Raw genomic sequence first — 21383 nt, 5'->3', positions numbered from 1 at the left:
TCTGAGAATAAACCTCTGATTGATCAAAGCAATCCTGGAATCTGTTTTTACTTTAGAAGTTTTCCTATCAGGATCTGGCAAGGTCCTATAATGAAAATGTCCTTTAAAATGAAGTAAATCTTTCACATTAAATGTGATCTTCCTGAGAACACGCTCTCATCAACTTTACCTAATATTAAAAATGATTTTTACATTAAACCAAGCAAAATGTATTTATTAATATAGACAAATACATCTACATAAAATATAATTACAGTGACCCTGACACCAAACTAAACTACATTAAAGTCAGCTTATGAAAGAACATGTATAATATTTATCTTTCTGGAAGGTGGTGAGTGAAATCTTCCCTCTCTTGAAGAGTGATGGGTGTCTCTGGTATCTGACACTTTAGGATGTTTTGAATACATTCCCCCCTCTGGTCACTGTGCTTCCTCCTCACTAAGTGACTACATTGTTATGTAGTGATGTAATGGATGGTGGGAGGAACCACTACACCCAGCAGGGACAAGGTTTCCAACAAGCCCAAAGTGCCTGATACCAATGGTGGCCAGAGCAAAAATGATGCCTACTGTCCACCATCTTACTTCATTCCAGAGATTTAAATGTTTGTATATAACAGTGTTAATTTTCAATGTACTAGCAAAATACTAAACTGAACAATAATGGAGATAATGGAGATAATGCTATAACGACTGGTAACCCACATATTAGCGGATAACTGTCTTTGTATTCAGGTCAGGTCTGAACAGAATTATGTAACATTTTGGGAAGAATATACAGCCAAGAAGTCCAGAACTTGAGGCCATTATAGCAAAGACCTCCACAGCCACCATGTATTTCCCTCTGGTGCTCAGATAGGCCGGGATCATGGCAATCCAGACACTGCAGAACACCAGCATGCTGAAGGTGATGTACTTGGCCTCATTAAAACTGTCCGGTAATGTCCTGGCTATAAAAGCTATAATGAAGCTCACAGCTGCCAGAAGCCCCATATATCCCAGGACAGAGTAGAAGCCGATAACTGAACCCTCATTACACTGAATGATGATCTTCCCCTGATAAGAGTGAGTGTCCTGATCCTGGAAGGGGGGAGAAATAGACAACCAAGTGACACAGATTATGACTTGGACCAGTGAGAAGACACAAATTATACAATTGGGCAGTTTGGCTCCCATCCATTTCCTCCAGGGACTCCCAGGTTTGGTGGCTTTAAAAGCAATACACACCATGATACTTTTGGCAAGTAGAGAAGAGACAGCAACTGAGAAGATGACACCAAAAGAGGTGACACGCAGCATGCAGGTTACATCTACTGGATGGCCGAGGAACAAGAAGACACAGAGGAAGCTCAGCATGATGGAGACCAGGAGAAGATAGCTCAGGTTCCGGTTATTGGCTTTAACAATGGGGGTGTCCTGGTAATGTATAAATATCCCCAATATTAAACCAGTCAGAAGACAACAGAGAATGGAGACGGAGGAAAATATGGCAACAATGGTGTCATCAGCGTAGGAGAGAAATTCCACCACTCTTGGAACACACCGATCCTTCTTCTCATTTGGCCATTCATCATCAGGACATTTCATGCAGTTTTCACTGTCTGCAGAAAGAACAATACAAACTCAATGAGCATCGGGGTCAGAGCTTAGAAAAAAAATTAAAAAGATTAATTAATTAATATAGAGATAGATAGATAGATAGATAGATAGATAGATAGATAGATAATAGATAGATAGATAGATAGATAGATAGATAGATAGATAGATAGATAGATAGATGATAGATAGATGATAGATAGATAGATAGATAGATAGATAGATAGATAGATAGATAGATAGATAGATAGATAGATAGATAGATAGATAGATAGATATTGAGTGTGCCTAATGGGAAGTGGTAAAACATTGTTGGTTCCATAAGGACACAATAAAGGGTGAAAAGACAAAATATGGAATGCACCAGAACTGTGTTATAGGCAGAAATGTGATAATGGAGATTCAGTTTAAATTGTCAGAAAACCCTGATAATGAACATATTTGTTACCTTTTGGTCTGTTAAATACACAACTGGAAACATTTGTTATATCTGTACAAAGTGCAAAAAAAAAATACCTGTTGATCATTTTTATTTCTTTTTTTTCTGTTGGTTGAACTGGATGGGATAGATTAATTATGTCACTACACTGCTGAAAAAAAAATTAAAGGAAGACTTTGAAAACACATCAGATAGCAATGGGGAAAAATATCCTGCTGGACATCTATACTGACATGGACGGGGTAATGTGTTAGGAATGTAAGGATCGTTTGATGAAAATGAAAATTATCAACTTACAGAGGACTGAATTCAAAGACACCCTGAAAATCAAAGTGAAAAATGATGCAACAGGTTATTCCATTTTGCTGACATTTCATTGCAGCAACTCAGAATGTTCCTTAGTAGTTGTTATGGCCCCAACATGCTTGTATGCATGCCTGACAATGTCAACAGATGTTGTCCTGGGGATTTTCCTCCAAGAACTGGACCAAGGTATTGCTGAGCTCCTGGACAGTCTGAGGTGCAACCTGGCAGTGGCAGAAAGACCAAAACATGATATCCCATAGGTGTTATATTGGATTTAGGCCAAGGGAGCATGGGGGCCATTCAGTGGTATCCATTCCTTCATCCTCCAGGAATTGAATCCATACTCTTGCCACATGAGGCTGGGCATTGTCGTGCACCAGGAGGAACCCAGGACGCACTGCACAGTGTAGGGTCTGACAATGGGTCTAAGGATTTCATCCCGATGCCTAATGGCAGTCAGGGGGCCATTGTCTAGCCTGTAGAGTCTGTGCGTCCCCCCATGGATATGCCTTCCCAGACAATCACTAATCCACCACCAAAACGGTCATGCTGAACAATTTACAGGCAGCATAACATTCTCCACGGCTTCTCCAGACCCTTTCACGTCTGTCACATGTGCTCAGGGTGAACATACTCTCATCTGTGAAAAGCACAGGGCGCCAGTGGCGGACCTGCCAATTCTGGTGTTCAATGGCAAATGCCAATTGAGCTATGTGGTGCTGGGCAAGGATCACAGGGCCCACTAGAGAAAGTGGGACCCTCAGGCCACCCTCATGAAGTTTGTTTCTGATTGTTTGGTCGGAGACATTCACACCATTTGCCTGCTGGAGGTCATTTTGTAGGGCTCTGGCAGTGCTCATCTTGTTTCTCCTTGCACCAAGGAGCAGATACCGGTCCTGTTGATGGGTTAAGGAGTTTTCTATGGCCTTGTCCAGCTCTCTTAGACTAACTATACTAAGATAATTATTAAGAGGTTATTGGATAAATTAGCGTGTCACCCAATGTATGGTCTCCATTCAGTAGCCAAAAGAGGCATACAAAAAAAGAGGGTTGTGAAAAGAGATTCACAGAAAAGCGGCTACATAATGAACAGAACGTGACACTCAGGAAATAATTTCCAAAAAATTATGCTTTATTACACATATATAGATATGACATATGGGCATTTGCCCTGGTTTACCATCACCTCAGTATGAGACAATACACACAGACCTAAAACCATTTAAAATGACACCAGAACCGGTCTAAATGTGTGTGTACAGCAGGGAAAATGGCTACATGAGTCTAGTGTCCCTGTAGCACAAACACATAAGTGAACACTTCCCTAGGGAGGTGTATCCAAAAATTATGCCATGGGCATACCAAAATGGAGGATATAAGGGATTAAGCAGTAACCATTATGGCAAATCCCTATCAAGGAATCCAAAAATTATGCTATAATGTGTATATCACATGTATGCAATTGAGCAAGCACAATATGCGTCAAAAAGGAGAGTAGCAGGCCTCAGGCCTGTATGAAGAAAGACATAAATGTCAAATATATTATACAATACATTCCTGTGCCGGCACAAGTGGTTGGGGCCCATTCATCTGTAATATAGATAGCTGTTTCTTAAAGCTCTTAGATGGAAATATGCCCCATTTATTTCCAGGATGGAGGAAAAGATGCACACAGCAGCATTCTGCTTGAAATGGTTTCTTCACCACTGCATGTGGACTATACACCACTTTTTGTAGGAAAAGATACGACACATCCCAAAGACTCTTCTGCCTGTTGAGATATATATGATGGTATATCTTGTTTCCTATACATAGCACCATGATGTCCCCATCCTGTAGTGAAACAAACAATATGTGGAAAGTCACTGACAGAGCTAACACTCTATGGAAGATATATAGGTCATATAGATCACAGAGGACCATATATCTAATGTCCTGTAACGATCCACTCACCACCTGTGCTATGGATAACAGGAATGAAAGAAAAGTCCTTCATAGGTACTGCCATACAGGGCCAAGGCGGCCAAGGAACCACCGCTGACATCCGCCGATATACCGCGGGTTCCAGCCCCTTCTCGGCGCTTGTGCTGCTTAAGCTTGCCTCATGGCTTGTGAAGATGGCTTCCTCCCTATGGGTCAGCGTGCGTTCCACCTAATGCGCATGACCGGAAGTGACGTATCTGACGTATGACGTCAACGCGTTTCGCCGATGGGCGTATCTCACTCAGCTTCGTCAGGACCAATGAAACAACTGCATTTCAATTGCCTATTTATAGTGGGTTGAGACCCACCCATTTATGCAAATCACCAACCTGCAGTTATTCCCAATGGAAAGAAAGGGCTAAATACTTAGCACAGCTGCTGGTCATTGTTGAATATAAAAAAGACTGACATCCGGAGACAACAGAAAGGAGAGAAATTTTAGTAATTTTGATGATGCATACATTGATCAAAAACTCATGTGTTAAATATATTCGTCAACTAAAGCACCCATCACATTCTAACCAGAAGGTGGCGATATTAATAAGAGAATCGACAAGTCTATCCACTGAATCAAATTATCAAAAAAAAACCCCTATGAATTACCATAATATACCACAAGATGGCAATATAGCATGAAGATTCTCATTAAGGGTCATTTCAACAGAAATACCCCAATTTTTAAAAAATCATCCTATGGTATAATAATTATTAAAGCAAAAAGGTACATAGACAGAAATTAGCTCAACATACCGTCCTGATACATTTTGTTTGGAGCTATATTTAAACTCATAGCTCAAGATCATCCATATTGTTTTAGTTGTTTCCATATACATATATATTTTTTTAGGGATTAAGTGACATATTTGTGAAAACAAAAATTCCACACATTAATTAATCACCACATGGCAATGATAAGGTACATAGCTATAACTATTTTTCCAAAAATACTTGAAGATCACATTCCACATTTAACCCCTTAGGGTGCAGTGTATCAAGTTTATAAATCCAATATTTTTCCTTTTTAAGCAATTCTCTATCAAAATCACCTCTCCTCTGTGGAAAGTGCAGTGCATAGAAACCTTTCACTTTCGTACCATCCAGTTTTCCTCCATGATATTTAACGTAATGTTGGGCAAGATTACTATCAGGCTCATTTGATCTAATATCTCTAAGATGTTCACCTATTCGTACTTTAAGTTGTCTTTTGGTCTTACCTACATACATCTTTTTACAGGGGCAAGTTAAGATGTATAATACTCTTACTGTAGAGCAATTTATGAGACTCTGAATTTGACATTTATGTCTTTCTTCATACAGGCCTGAGGCCTGCTACTCTCCTTTTTGACGCATATTGTGCTTGCTCAATTGCATACATGTGATATACACATTATAGCATAATTTTTGGATTCCTTGATAGGGATTTGCCATAATGGTTACTGCTTAATCCCTTATATCCTCCATTTTGGTATGCCCATGGCATAATTTTTGGATACACCTCCCTAGGGAAGTGTTCACTTATGTGTTTGTGCTACAGGGACACTAGACTCATGTAGCCATTTTCCCTGCTGTACACACACATTTAGACCGGTTCTGGTGTCATTTTAAATGGTTTTAGGTCTGTGTGTATTGTCTCATACTGAGGTGATGGTAAACCAGGGCAAATGCCCATATGTCATATCTATATATGTGTAATAAAGCATAATTTTTTGGAAATTATTTCCTGAGTGTCACGTTCTGTTCATTATGTAGCCGCTTTTCTGTGAATCTCTTTTCACAACCCTCTTTTTTTGTATGTCTCTTAGACTAACTGCCTGTCTCCTGGAATCTCCTCCATGCTCTTGAGACTGCTTGGAGTCGCAGCAAACCTTCTAGCAATGGCACGTACTGATGTACCATCCCGGAGGAGTTGGACTGCCTGTGCAACCTCTGTAGGGTCCAGGTATTATCTCATGCTACAAGTAGTGACACTGACCCTAGCCAAATGCAAAACTAGTGAAAAACAGTCAGAAAAAGATGAGTAGGGAAAAAAATGTCAGTGACCTCCACCTGTAAAACCATTCCTGTTTTGGGGTTGTCTCATTGTTACCCATCTAGTGCACCTGTTGTGCCTTTCATTAACACCAAAGCAGCTGAAACTGATAAACACCCCCCTCTGCTACTTACCTGACCAGATCCATATCCCAGGAGTTTCATTGACTAGATGTTATACTCTGATTAAAACGTCTTCCTTTAATTTTTTTTGAGTAGTGCATATCAACTGTTTGGGCGGCACAGTGGCTTAGTGGTTAGCACGTCTGCCTTGCAGTAAATGGGTTATGGGTTCAATTCCCGACCATGACGCCTCCTGTATGGAGTTTGCATGTTCTCCCTGTGCTTGCGTGGGCACCCTCCAGGTACTCCAGTTTCCTCTCACACTCCAAAGACATGCTGGTAGGTTAATTGGCTCCTGTCTAAATTGTCCTAGTTTCATCCCTGGCTACACAGGATCTCCTGTATGGTGGGGGTTGGGGAAAGACCTGGCAACCCACCCTGTAAAATAATTGCTAAGAGAATTCATGGAAAAAGTCACTTAAAAGTGACAGTCCATCTAATCGCCAAGGGTCAGATAAGACTGAATGGATAGATAGAGAGATATCAACTGTTTTATTCATGCTTTGTCAGTATAAAAATGGAGATTGTGTGACTGTTATTGATGGTGTCACATCCCGCTTTTGGGAAATGTTGTATTGTTGTAACCCTGCAAGGGACTCTATTATTAAAACAGTATATCAGAGCCATTAGAATGGTTTTAGGATGTAATCTTTTTAAAAAAAAATTGTATAATAAAGTATATATAATTTTTAATCAATATATGTGGTGATGTTTTATTAGCTGCATTAAAATCCCAAGGGGGGTAATTTGTTCTTGTATGTAGTAGTATTAGTAGAAGAAACAATAGCAAAATAAAACTAGGCAGGGCTGACACCATTTCATTTCACAAACTCCTGTGTGTTGTCAGTCTACAACAGTATTAGGAGCTAACTACATTTCTAGCAGGACCAACAGGCATCTTTCTGTACTTGCAGTAGCTTTAAAGATATAAAACATGAGGAAATTGCACACTTTGCAGGTACATACTTCATATTTTTTTCCCTGACAAACACTTTAAGTACTGAGGTTACTTCTTCCCAGTCCAACAGTGACTTAGTAACAAATACAAACTTTACCAGAAATGTTGGATATCTCTCCTTCCGGACACGGGACGCACTCATAGCAGCATTTATGAATTGAAGATCCAAACTTTTTTCTGCTGCCGGGTAAACAGGGATCTGAGCATCGAGATACCGGAATCTGAAATCAGATATTATTATTAATATGATGATTATTATTATTTTGTGATAGTCCATCATATCTCATGAGGATATACAAACTAAGTGATACAAATAGCAAAGAGGGTCAGATTTGCCTCAGCCATGGGTTCAAGATCAAATCCCTTGTACAGGTGCACTAGATGGGCAATAATGAGACGACCACAAAAACAGGAATAGTTTTACAGGTGGAGAACACTGACATTTTTTTCCCTACTCATGTCTTTGACCAAACAATCAGAAACAGACTTCATGAGGGTGGCCTGAAGGCCCAAAGTCCTCTAGTGGGCCCTGTGCTCAATGCCCAGAACCATAGAGCTCATTTGGCATTTGCCATTGAACACCATAATTGGCAGGTCCACCATTGCGCCCTGTGCTTTTCACAGATGAGAGCAGGTTCACCCTGAGCACATGTGACAGATGTGAAATTGTCTGGAGGAGCCATGGAGTACATTATGCTGCCTGTAACATCATTCAGCATGGCCATTTTGGTCAGTCGTGGTCTGGGGAGGCATATCCATGGAAGGACGCACAGACCTCTACAAGCTAGATAATGGCACCCTGACTGCCTTTAGGTATCAGGATGAAATCCTTAGACCCATTGTCAGACCCTACGCTGATGCAATGGTTCCTGGGTTCCTCCTGGTGCATGACAATGCCCGGCCTCATGTGGTGAGAGTATGCAGGCAGTTCCTGGAGGATGAAGGAATTGATACCACTGATACCGCACTTGCCTGATCTAAATCCAATAAACTACCTCTGGGACATCATGTTTTGGTCCATCCTGCACTGCCATGTTGCACCTCAGACTGTCCGGGTGCTCAGTGATGCCCTGGTCCAGATCTGGGAAGAAATACCCAAAACACTATCCAATGTCTCATTAGGAGTATGCCCCGACGTTGTCAGACATGTATACAAGCACATGGGGGCCATACAAACTACCAAGTACCATTTTGAGTTGCTGCAATAAAATGTCAGCAAAATGGACTCCCCTGCTGCATCATTTTTTCACTTTGATTTTCGGGATGTCTTTGAATTCAGTCCTCTGTAGGTCAATCATTTTCATTTCTATCAAATGATGGGGCATCCTTACGTTCCTAACACATCACCCCATCCATATCAGTATAGATATCCAGGATGATATTTTTCCCCATTGAGATCTGATGTGTTTTTAAAGTGTTCCTTTAATTTTTTGAGCAGTGTACATAATCTGTAATAAATTACAAGCAATATAATTATCTAAGGCTCGCAATTGGGATGCCAATGGTTTTAGCTCAACTTCAAAGTCCAGCAATACAATAATAACTTGATCCCTAATCTAACATAAAAAATATTTGATAACTATCAAACCCCAGGGACAAGTACTAAGATATACATACAAGATGAAACAATGTATACATACCATATAGAACAGACTGTTAATCCCTTTGCATATTAGGAAGATTTGCTACCACCACCACTACCACCATCAGGGACATGCAACATAGTCCAAAAAACAGGAAATGAAGCCCAGGACTGGCCAATATATACTCCCACAGAAGTCCACCCACCAGCATCATCAAATGGCGCCAGTGTTGTCACTTCCTTCGTAGGAAATAGGACACATATGCCGGAACACAACTCCTATATGCCAGTAAACCAAGCAGAGGGGTGGATAAATGAACCAGCTCAAGCACTGGGTTCCCGATTGGCCCACCAAGCAGGAGACAGTACAGCACCAAGAAGCCCCTACACTGGTAGGATTGAGGTCAGGCACTTCACTGAACACCCCATGCACCCAGAATATAAATAAAAAGAAAGACCATTGCATATAATATGTATCCCATAACAAGTATTACATTGGCTAGTCTCCAAGTTCTGTATCCACGTGACTTATACTTCTTGCATGACCTATGTATAAAACAAAAAACTTGAAACTGCTACCCTCACTTGAGCTGGGAGGTTAAATAACCATGGGGGTCCCCATTGTGGGCCTTAGATAATTATATTGCTTGTAATTTATTAAAGATAATGTACAGTCAGGTTCATAAATATTGGGACACAATTCTAACATTTTTGGCTCTATACACCACCACAATGGATTCGAAATAAAACGAAACGAACAAGATGTGCTTTAACTGCAGACTGTCAGCTTTAATTTGAGGGTATTCACATCCAAATCAGGTGAACGGTGTAGGAATTACAACAGTTTGCATATGTGCCTCCCACTTGTTAAGTGACCAAAAGTAATTGAACAATTGGCTTCTCCGCTGTTCCATGTCCAGGTGTGTGTTATTCCCTCATTATCCCAATTACAATGAGCAGATAAAAGGTCCAGAGTTCATTTCAAGTGTGCTATTTGCATTTGGAATCTGTTGCTGTCAACTCTCAAGATGAGATCCAAAGAGCTGTCACTATCAGTGAAGCAAGCCATCATTAGGCTGAAAAAACAAAACAAACCCATCAGAGAGATAGCAAAAACATTAGGCGAGGTCAAAACAACTGTTTGGAACATTCTTAAAAAGAAGGAACGTAGGAAGGTGAGCTCAGCAACACCAAAAGACCCAGAAGACCACGGAAAACAACTGGTGGATTACCGAAGAATTCTTTCCCTGGTGAAGAAAACACCCTTCACAACAGTTGGCCAGATCAAGAACACTCTCCAGGAGGTAGGTGTATGTGTGTCAAAGTCACCTATCAAGAGAAGACTTCACCAGAGTGAATACAGAGGGTTCACCACAAGATGGAAACCATTGGTGAGCCTCAAAAACAGGAAGGCCAGATTAGAGTTTGCCAAACGACATGTAAAAAAGCCTTCACAGTTCTGGAACAACATCCTATGGACAGATGAGACCGAGATCAACTTGTACCAGAGTGATGGGAAGAGAAGAGTATGGAGAAGGAACTGCTCATGATCCTAAGCATACCACCTCATCAGTGAAGCATGGTGGTGGTAGTGTCATGGCGTGGGCATGTATGGCTGCCAATGGAACTGCTTCTCTTGTATTTATTGATGATGTGACTGCTGACAAAAGCAGCCGGATGAATTCTGAATTGTTTCGGGAATATTATCTGCTCATATTCAGCCAAATGCTTCAGAACTCATTGGACGCTTCACAGTGCAGATGGACAATGACCCAAAGCAGACTGCAAAAGCAACCAAAGAGTTTTTTAAGAGAAAGAAGTGGAATGTTCTGCAATGGCCAAGTCCATCACCTGACCTGAATCCGATTAACCATGCATTTCACTTGATGAAGACAAAACTGAAGGGAAAATGCCCCAAGAACAAGCAGGAACTGAAGACAGTTGCAGTAGAGGCCTGGCAGAGCATCACCAGGGATGAAACCCAGCGTCTGCTGATGTCTATGCGTTCCAGACTTCAGGCTGTAATTGACTGCAAAGGATTTGCAACAAAGTATTAAAAAGTGAAAGTTTGATTTATGATTATTATTCTGTCCCATTACTTTTGGTCCCTTAACAAGTGGGAGGCACGTATGCAAACTGTTGTAATTCCTACACCGTTCACCTGATTTGGATGTAAATACCCTCAAATTAAAGCTGACAGTCTGCAGTTAAAGCACATCTTGTTTGTTTCATTTCGAATCCATTGTGGTGGTGTATAGAGCCAAAAATGTTAGAATTGTGTCCATGTCCCAATATTTATGGACCTGGCCCTATGTGGTCAGTTGCTAACAGTCAGCAATTACATTTGGGTTGATTAAGGGGATATTACCAATGAATTTGGTGTAGACATTGTTGGTAATTAACTCCAGAGACTGGGTGCAAGTGGTATTACATAGTATTTGTGTTATAATTAGGGATGTACTTATCATAGTATATTACTGCATACTATATATTTATACAACCATGTAGGATACATTGAAAATGTTGGAGGCTGGTGGGATGGTGGCCCCTTCTGTCCTAGTATGCTCCAGTGGTCTCACTTTGGGGGTGGCACATGGTCCCGGGGATGTCTCTCCCTCACTGTGGGGTCTTGGGCTGATTGTTATGCCTGAATACCCACATGCATCTTGGGTAAGATAATGAAGTGGTAAAGAGAAGATGTGATGTGTATTTGTATCTATGTTGTTATATTTTGTCATTGTGTATATACTTACTGTATATTGTTTTATAGATTGTAATAGATTCTGATCTGTACTTCTGATGAAGCTGCTTGGACCGCGAATTGTGTAGAGCTCATCGGTGACCCTCTTCTCCCCCATCTTTGTATAAAAGCTATTTATAGTACTGTACGTGGTCAGAGCATTTGACTATCTTGATCTACAAGTATAATACGTTTATAGAGGGTTGGATATTTGTTTTGGGTGCACCTATATTAACTACCTGCCGACCGCAGATAGCCGAATGACGGCTGCACTGCGGCTGGCCAGTTCTGAGTGGACGTCATGTGACGTCCTCCCAGAACGCTCTCCTGCGCGCCCCAGGGGGCGCGCACCCGGCGATCTCCATGATCGCTGTGTCCTACAGATACAGCTGATCACGTGATGTGGTAAAAGGCCAATCACAGTGGCCTTTTACCACGTGATCAGCGGTGTCCAATGACACGCTGATCAGAGGGAAATGCAAGTGCCGGTTCTCGGCTGCACTTTCCTCACGCTGTCAGATCGAGAGGAAAGTACTGCCGAGAACCGGCAGTTGTCAGAGCGGGGATCGGCACCGATCATCAGGGCACTGATGATCAGTACCCTGATGATCGGTGCCCAGCAGTGCCACCCGCAAGTTCCGCCCACCTGTACCCAGCAGTGCGCCCACTAGCTCCGCCCACCTGTGCCCAGCAGATCACCCACCTGTGCCCAGCAGTGCACCCACCTGTGCCCAGCAGTGCGCCCACATGTGCCACTCTGCAGTGTCACACACCTGTGCCCAGAAGTGCCACCTACCTGTGCCCAGCAGTGCCACCCACCTGTGCCCACCCACCTGTGCCCACTGGGCCACCCACATGTGCCCACCCACCAGTGCTGCCCACCAGTGCCTCCCACCAGTGCAGCCCAGCAGTGCTGCCAGTCAGTGCCACCAGTCAGTGCCCAGGGGTTGTGCCAGTCAGTGCCGCCAGTCAGTGCCCAGCAGTGATGCCAGTCAGTGCCGTCTATCAGTACCCATCATCAGTGTCACTTATCAGTGCCACCTATCAGTGCTGCATATTAGTGCCGCCTATCCGTGACACCTCATTAGTGCTGCCTATCAGTGCCCTTTAGTGCTGCCTATCAGTGCCCATCAGTGCCGCCTATCAGTGCCCATCAGTGCTGCCTCATCAACGCACATCAGTGAAGGAGAAAAAATACCTGTTTGAAAAATTTTATAATAGAAACAAAGAAACTTTTTTTTTTTTAAATTTTTTGCAACTTTTTTATTTATAGCGCAAAAAGTAAAGTGCCCAGCGGTGATTAAATACCACCAAAAGAAAGCTCTATTTGTGAGAAAAAAATGATCAAAATTTCATATGGGTACAATGTTGCATGACCGCGCAATTGTCAATCAAAGTGCGGCAGCGCTGAAAGCTGAAAATTGGCCTGGTAAATAAGGGGGTATAAGTGCCTGGTAGGCAAGTGGTTAATGATTCAGAATCTTTTTCCTTTTTTAATGTGTTTTATGTATAATCTTTTTTTATTGTGTAAATATATACATTTGTATGTATGTTGATACATAGTTGTCATTATTTGATACCTGGTTCCTTTAAAAGCCCAAATGGTTTTCTGTGACTGCACCAAAAACACATGGCATTTACCAATATGTGGGGGTACTATTAAGAATGAATGGCACCCCTGTGCATCTGCTAAAGATCAGTGTGTGTGTCTGCGTGTCAGGAACATGCACAATTTTGCACGTATTACTGACAGCAGTAATGGGAACCAAGCCTTAGACTGGGAGGCCTCAAGACTAAAATTACTTTTCAAGGGTGCCCTGATTGGAAAATTGTTGAAAAATACGGTTCTATACTATTGAAAAATGTCTGAACCCAGAGTGTCAGATGTCAGGAGGTATAGGTATAACTTGCAGTGCCATTCTAGGCTGAGACAAGGATGTCCCTGCTAGTTGCAGTGAAGGCAGCAGAGGCCTATGCATCATTCAGGGGTGTAGGAGCATCATCAGAGAATGGAAGAAACACCGCTCATTGACCCAGGCCATGAATATGTGGATGAGTGTGGCATCAGCCAGTGCTGCTCCATCCAGGCCCCCTGACATGTTTCGCCCCACACATCGGGGCTTGGTCACAGAGGTGTCGGGAGGTTTGGAAGGTCAGGGCAACCACTGGGGACAATCGTTATCAAGCGGCCCCTGAGGAGGTAGAGCTACATATATAAACAGAAAACAATCAAGTCATTTCTTACTTTGCCATTTTTCCACAAGCGGGACATACTCATATTTGGAAACCTTTCGGGCACATAATCTGGGCCTTCAATAATGGAAACTGTGGCATAAGAAAAGTCTGTATCATTCACAGTCCAGTAGAGTAACAGAAGATTGGTTGGAATTTCTCTTCTCTCGTTAAAGTAGATCTCGCCTTCTGCTAGGTCCATGAAGTGAACTTTTCTCACATATTTGTGCAGCTTTTCATGGAAGACAAAAATTCACAGATTACTATATACAGATAGAAGAGTTCTGGAATTTCTTCACAAAACACAAACAGTGAGAGAGCTCCATCCAAGTGACTCGGCGGTCTTTCTATATATGAATGAACCAGAAGAATCACTTATTCTTCACTATTGGTTCTCCTGCAATGTCTCCTCTGATATGAATAGAATCCCCTGACCTAATAATCCAGAGAATCATCAATCATTCATTTTATATTCAGATTGCACAACTCTGTATGTATATATTTAGGAGGTTCAAAAAATATACATTTTTCTTTCTATTCTATTTATATTTTTGCTTCAAGAGAGGTAAGCAGAGGACAGAAAAAGTTTCATATGGAGTGATTGGAATTGATTATTATGAACTGTTTCACTTCCAGAGCCATTTTGTGTATTTTTTGCAATGATTAAAAAATCCTTTAATCCTAACGATTATATAAAACTCCCAAAGATTATATATTTTATAAACGTAGGAAAGAATAAAACGGTGTCAGCTCCAATTTTTTATGTCACATAATATTAGTGCACCGGCTTAGGAAAAACAAAATTTCAGTGCAAACTACACTAGACATCATTTTAGGGCACACAGACACAATGTATTTCCCAATTTTTGATAAAATATAAAAGACCAAATAGATAACCAGCATGTCAAACCTTAACCACTTGCCCTCCAGAGGATTTACCCCCCTCCCCCCCCCTTCCTGACCAGGCTATTTTTTGCGATAAGGCGCTGCGTTACTTTAACTGACAATTGCGCGGTCATGTAATATTGTACATACAGGAAATTTGTGTCTATTTTCCCCCAGGAAATGTGTGTCTATTTTCCCCCACAAATAGAGCTTTCTTTCGGTGGTATTTGATCCCCTACGTGTTTTTATTTTTTATTTTTTGGAGCTATAAACAAAAAAAGACCGACAATTAAAAAAAATTTTTTTTTTTGCATAATTGTCAATCTTTTTGTTTATAGCACAAAAAAAAACCCATTGGTGATCAAATACCACCAAAAGAAAGCTCTATTTGTGGAGAAAAGGGGGGAATGTACAGTGTTGCATGACCACACAATTGTCAATTAAAGTAACGCAGCTCCATAAAGCAAAAAATGGCCGGGTCATGAAGGGGGGTAAATCTTCTGGAGTTCAAGTGGATGGGCAAAGCTTTACAAGTCATCGGTTCAGAGTTCTCTAGGAGCTCTAGTGCCAGAATTTTTGGTCTCCCTCCAGCATGCACGGTGATATGTAAAATGTGTAGCACAATCAATGTTTTCCTTCATAGAATTTCCTAATGCATGCAATGACGTTCATACATGCATATGTGCGGGGGTTGGGGGACTCAGAATTTTGAAAGGGTTATTTTACGTTCTTTGGTGTAACTTTAATTCTTTACAATTATTTTTTTATATTTTCTTTTACATAACTTTTTTCATCATGTAGGAGTCAAAAAGTCCCCTATACGATGATTTTTTTGGTGACAGGTTCTAAAAGACCTCTGATGTCTCATCTGTCATAGAATGCAGATGACATTCCATCAGTTTCTGGCCCAGCATACTGGCTGAGAAAAATTAAAGGGAGACCTGGAAGTGTTGTTTTACACATTGCATCCCAGTCATCAAGAAGAATGGGTAGGGAGTGGAGGACCCTACCAATCGGCACCTACCATGCTGGGCAATGGGCACACCAATGGGCACATGGAGTCACAGGATACATGGTGGGGGGAGGGCAAGTGGGTGTGTAGAAAGGCGGCTGTTACTGGGGGTGTTTGAAAGTGATTGTGTGGTTGCCTGGCCTCCAGAACACTTCCATCTTCTGTTGGGAACACCTGCAGCTGCTGGGAGTGTGTGCAAACCCCCCCCCCCATGTCAGGGCATAGAAAGGGTTAATCATTTTCAAACCCAACATTATGTATGGCTAAATAATTATTACCACAATGTTACCTCCTTTGTCTGAAAGTTTTGTTGGGAATTTAGGTAAGTAAGGTAAGGTTTTGTATAGATTCTAAGATCTAAGATCCATATTCTTGATCTCCTCCACTGTTCATCTAATAAGTAGCTCTACACTCGGGTTAGTCTAAGTTAGAAATCCATTGGATTTCTTTTTATTTCCCTGTTGTATTTTGCAACTAGAGTCAATGTCAATAGTCTGTAGTATCTGCAGAAGAAAACTTGGTCCACTCTGATTCAGCACCCCAATAAGGGCACACACACTGATCAGCCATACCTTTATGACCACCCACCTGATACTGAGTAGGTCCCCGTTTTGCTTTCAACATGGCCTTGACCCAAGGCAAGGAAACTACTAGACCTCTGAAGGTATGCTGTGGTATCTGGCACTAAGCTGTCAGTAGCTTACACTGTAAGTTTTGGGATGGGGCTTCCATGGATCAGATATGTTTCTCCAGCACCTCTCACAGATGCTTGATAAATTGAGATCTGGAGAATTTGGTGGTCAAGTTAACGCTTCAAACTTGTACTCCTCAAACAATTTTTGAAGAATTTTTGCAGTATGGCAGGGCAAAATATCATGCTGAAAGACACCACTGCCATCAGGGATTGTCATTTCCATGAAGAGATGTACTTAGTTAACAACAATGTTTAGGTAGGTGGTACATGTCAAGTAACATTCACATGAATGGCAGGACCCAATGCTTCCCTCTGCATCACTCTGATTCACTGACTTGCTTTCTTCCCATACTGTGTCCTGGTGCCATCTTTCCCACACACACCCAGCCATCTTCATGATGAAAAAAAATGGAGTTCATCAGACTAGGCCACCCATTTCCAGGTGCACCATGGGCCACTAATTAAGCAACATCAAAAATGTGAAAATTCATAATCAAGGATAAGTGTGTGAAGGTGTAACCATAGAAAGAGGTGTAGGACAGGGCTGTATTAATGAAGGGGCACACCTGGGCCCTGCCCAGGAACCTCAGGTGCATGGGGCACCCATGATCAGGCCCAAGACAAAGAGGGGTGGGCAGATACTGTGTTGGGGGTGTGCACTGGTGATTTGACCACTTGTGCAGCTCTTCTTTCTCAGGAGTAACTGAAGAAGGAGCAACAGCTGGTTTTTGCTGGAGAGAGGATTCAGCTTTCTCCTCCCTCCTGCAGGGGGTGGCAGAGAATGGGCACTGAGACTGAGAACTCATCTCAGTCTCAGTGTGGGAGAGGAAGGAGGAGCTGTCTTCATTGCAGATGGTTGTGAGTACAACCGTGAAGGCAGGGAGGCATAACTTTGATGTATGGGGACAACTGATGTATGGGGATACTATGATGGGGAGTACCTGCTATAAGGGGACCACTGTGGAGAGGGACCCTGGATTTGTGGGGACACTGTGGTGGGGGACACCTTATGTATGGGGACACTGTAATGGGGGACTCCGGATGTATGGGAACAACTGATGTATGGGGCACTGTGATGAGGGAAACTGGAGTAAGGGGACACTGTGTTGCTGACACCTGATGTACCGGGCATTGTGATGGGGACACCCAATGTATGGGGAGATTGTGATGGGAAAACCTGATGTAAGGGGACACTGTGATTGGGACACCTGATGTATGGGGAGATTGTGATGGGGACATCTGATGAACAGTATATGGGCACTGTGATAGGGAAACCTGATGCCGGCTAGTAGGAGCCCCAGTGCACTACTTTGCCTAGGGGCCCATGATGCTATTAAGATGGCACTGGTGTATAGGAGTGGGAGTAGATCCAAGTGATTTTGTGTTATCATAGACTGGAGACATCATTTTCTGTTTAATATGATGATTTAAATTTAAAAACATTCAGATTTGGTAGAACAGTTCATGATCTTCAGTCCAGTCAGTGAAGTCCATTGAAGGGCTTTATTTGCCCACGTTCATTTAAAGTAATTTAGAAGTAAAGGTTCCTCACATCAGGATTCCCAAACAGGGGTTCAGCTTCCACACAGCAATCAGAAGCAAAAACACAGCCCCTGGCTATAAGGGAGCTCACCTCGGACTACACGGCTCTCTAGAACTATAGTTACTATATAGAATTGTTATATCAATATTTGTAGATTATTCTATGTAAGGATGTATACTGTATGTACCAGGGTGTTCCATAGGCCCTGTCCTGAAGAAGTGGAGAAGACCATAAAAAAAGTTCTTAATATTTGGTGATACAAGAGTACTGGAAACCTATTTGCACAATGCACAGCTTGGAATATGTGTATACAACCTTTTGACCAATCTCTTTATGAATGATTTTATTACTTACACAAATAAATATAATGAATATAAATGTACATAATGCATATAAAATATATATATATAATCTGGACTACTTGAATGTGACTCCTAACATGCAAAGCAATTAATTTAAAAGATCAAAAGATTGTAAGCTCCAAGGAGCAGGGCCCTCCTTTCCCTCTTGTATTGAACTGTATTGTCTCCTGTTATATTGTAAAGTGCTGAGCAAACTGTTGGCGCTATATAAATCCTGTATAATAATAATAATAATAATAATAATAATAAAATATTTAAAAATCCATTTATACCCCCCCCCCCACTCTTATTATAAAGGCTGCCCATTTGTTTTATAATTTTTAAAACTGTATAGAGAAACCCAGACAGTGATTGCCCAGACAGTGATTGCCCAGACAGTGATTGTCCAGACAGTGATTGTCCAGACAGTGATTGCCCAGACAGTGATTGTCCAGACAGTGATTGCCCAGACAGTGATTGCCCAGACAGTGATTGCCCAGACAGTGAGAGAAAGGGTGGAGATAACTGTCCATCTCACCTAAATTACATAATTATTTGTATTTTATAATATAGGATCCTAGTAAGATAAACACGTATTCTCCAACTTACTCTGTGCTGTAATCCATTTTGCTCAGATGTATTTCTCTTCATGTATATTCTGTGTAGAGCATTGGACAGAACATTTACAGCCATGATCACACAGGAGGGCATAGTTGAATAACGAGAAAATATGAATGACAAATCTATTACCTTTGTACAAGGTTTTGTGGGAATATGATACCTTGATTGGTAAATGTCATTTTTGTGTGAGTTTGGGGAAAGGCAGTGAAACGCATAGATCCAAAAATCTTCCAGTATTGGGTCAGTTAGACAGTCGGAGATGTTGGCACCATCACCATAAATATTAATGCCTAATTCTCCTTTTGGTTTCCATATAAATATGAAGCTGCAGTTGAGTGGTGTAAAGTCATAGGAAAGCATACTTTGTACTTTATTCCATGATTGTGAGAGAATAAATGTGATATTGTTTATAACAGAGCGTATACCAGAAAATAAATAAAAAAAGTTTACTGTAAAAGTTCCACATATTATGACAACCTCAGCTGATGATTCACTAACAGTTCTCCTTTTCTGAATATAAGAGGCTCTATGTGAAGTGAGTTGAATAATATAATCTGTGCAGATCCCATGTAGTCTCATCATCTTACTCAGTTCTTGGGACTCATCATCACCGTCACCAATCCCTGATGATATTATTCCAATCCAGATCCACCCAAAATGCTGGATAAATTTAATGATAGCTGTAAAACGGGCCCCATCATCTGGTGTCATACGGAATAAAGTTGGATACATTTTTCCATCACTCAGGCGACGGTCAGTGACTTGATAATTGATCTAGATGAAATGTTGGGAAATATTTTATTTGGATATTATTATTTGAATACTTTACATTGTTACTGTTAATGCAGGACTTTATTTATTCACAAGATGGGAACATTCAGCACTTTATCTGCCATAGTCTTAATCCCGGTAATCAGAGACTTCTGGGAAGTGTAAACTGAAAGCAAAATTTACTACATAGTTAAGCTGAGGTTAAACTACAGGATCCATGAGCGATCACTAAGGGGCAGGGGCATATAAAAGAAAGCCTGGGAAAACAGTGGGGAGTTGGAGAGAGATTTTGGAAAGTTTGGGTGCATGTGATAGTTTGTGCTGAGCTGTGCTGTTCCAGACCGGACCGGACTGGACCAGAGCAAGCACAGCTGCTGGAGGAACTGGAGAGATTACTGTCAAGACGAACATCAGGTGACAGAAGCCACCTCTAGGAAACCGGTTAGGTGTAGGAGCATGAGAGTTGCTGCCATCATAACCACATCTTAAATCGAAGGGGGCCCCCTACTGCCAGACCCCCATTGACTCTACTGATCGCCACACAAGAATTGGGTGAGAGGATTCCTGACACACATATCATCATATTCTTGTTCAAACACTTTATTCGATTTTAAGGGTATAGGATAGACAGCAGAGTGCAAAAGTCATTCGCAATACAGATAACAAATAGCATTTATGGACCCATAGGGCCATAGGGGTAATTCAAACATTGCAAATGTAGGCAAAAAAACCTCAAGTGAAGGTAGGTAAAAGAAGAGGGGGGAGAAGGATTGAGTATAAGAGGGGGGAGAGAAAGAAGCAGAGTGTGTGACTTCCAAGAAAGAAAAGAGGGACATGGGACTGAACCAAGGCACCGGGTAAACTTCTGTGAGAGAAGGATGTTAGGGAAGACGCAACGATTCATCAAACCCCAGTGGAAGAAAGTGATCAATCCAGGGGGACCAAATTAAGAGGAATTTGGTAACGGTGTCTGTGACGGCAGCCTCCACTTTGGCGTGTATCATGGCCTGTGTCACCTTGTTCTGAACCGTCAATGTGCAGAGTGATGGGGATTTCCAAGCTTTTGTTATAATTTGTTTGGCTGCAGTTGTGATCTGTAGAAAAAGCTTAAATTGGAGTTTAGAGATCGAAGAAGGTCGCAGGTTGAGTAGAGCAGAGTTTGGAGTAGGTGACGATGGCTTTTGAAAGGGAGTATAAAAGATGTGGAAGATACCATCCCAGAAGGTATGGACAACTGGACAGGACCACCAAATGTGAAGAAATGTACCTGTCATCGCACAGCCTCGGAAGCAATCTGAGGAGTAACCAGGGGTATATTTTGCTATCCTAGTCGGGACTAAATACCAACGGGATAGAACTTTATAGTTAGTTTTAACCGCTACCACATTCTGTAAGGAAGATTTGGTCACATGCCAGATACAGTCCCAATCATCAGGGGTCAACTTGGAGCCTAGGTCCCTTTCCCATTTGGCAACAAATGCAGGGCCGGAGAAGGATTCAGGAGTTTTGAGTAGGGCGTAAAGAGCA

General features: G+C 41.7%; 1 protein-coding gene across 1 annotated transcript; it reads right to left on the bottom strand.

Annotated features, from left to right (window-relative positions):
* Positions 1-242: 242 nt before the first annotated feature.
* LOC149445845 (vomeronasal type-2 receptor 116-like) lies at positions 243-19817 on the bottom strand. Its single transcript, XM_089653323.1, has 4 exons — positions 19074-19817; positions 14003-14221; positions 7533-7656; positions 243-1603 (listed from the first exon to the last, which is right to left on the bottom strand). Exons 1-4 carry the CDS (start codon positions 19815-19817, stop codon positions 711-713), a joined length of 1980 nt encoding a protein of 659 aa, XP_089509449.1. The 3' UTR covers positions 243-710.
* Positions 19818-21383: the final 1566 nt, after the last annotated feature.

The sequence above is a fragment of the Staurois parvus genome, unplaced genomic scaffold, assembly GCF_062004578.1.
Source record: "Staurois parvus isolate SC_StPar_1 unplaced genomic scaffold, SC_StPar_1.0 ptg000706l, whole genome shotgun sequence".
Taxonomy (NCBI): Eukaryota; Metazoa; Chordata; class Amphibia; order Anura; family Ranidae; genus Staurois; species Staurois parvus.
The sequence above is the reverse complement of the archived record's forward strand: the minus strand, read 5'-3'. Positions and strand labels throughout refer to the sequence as shown.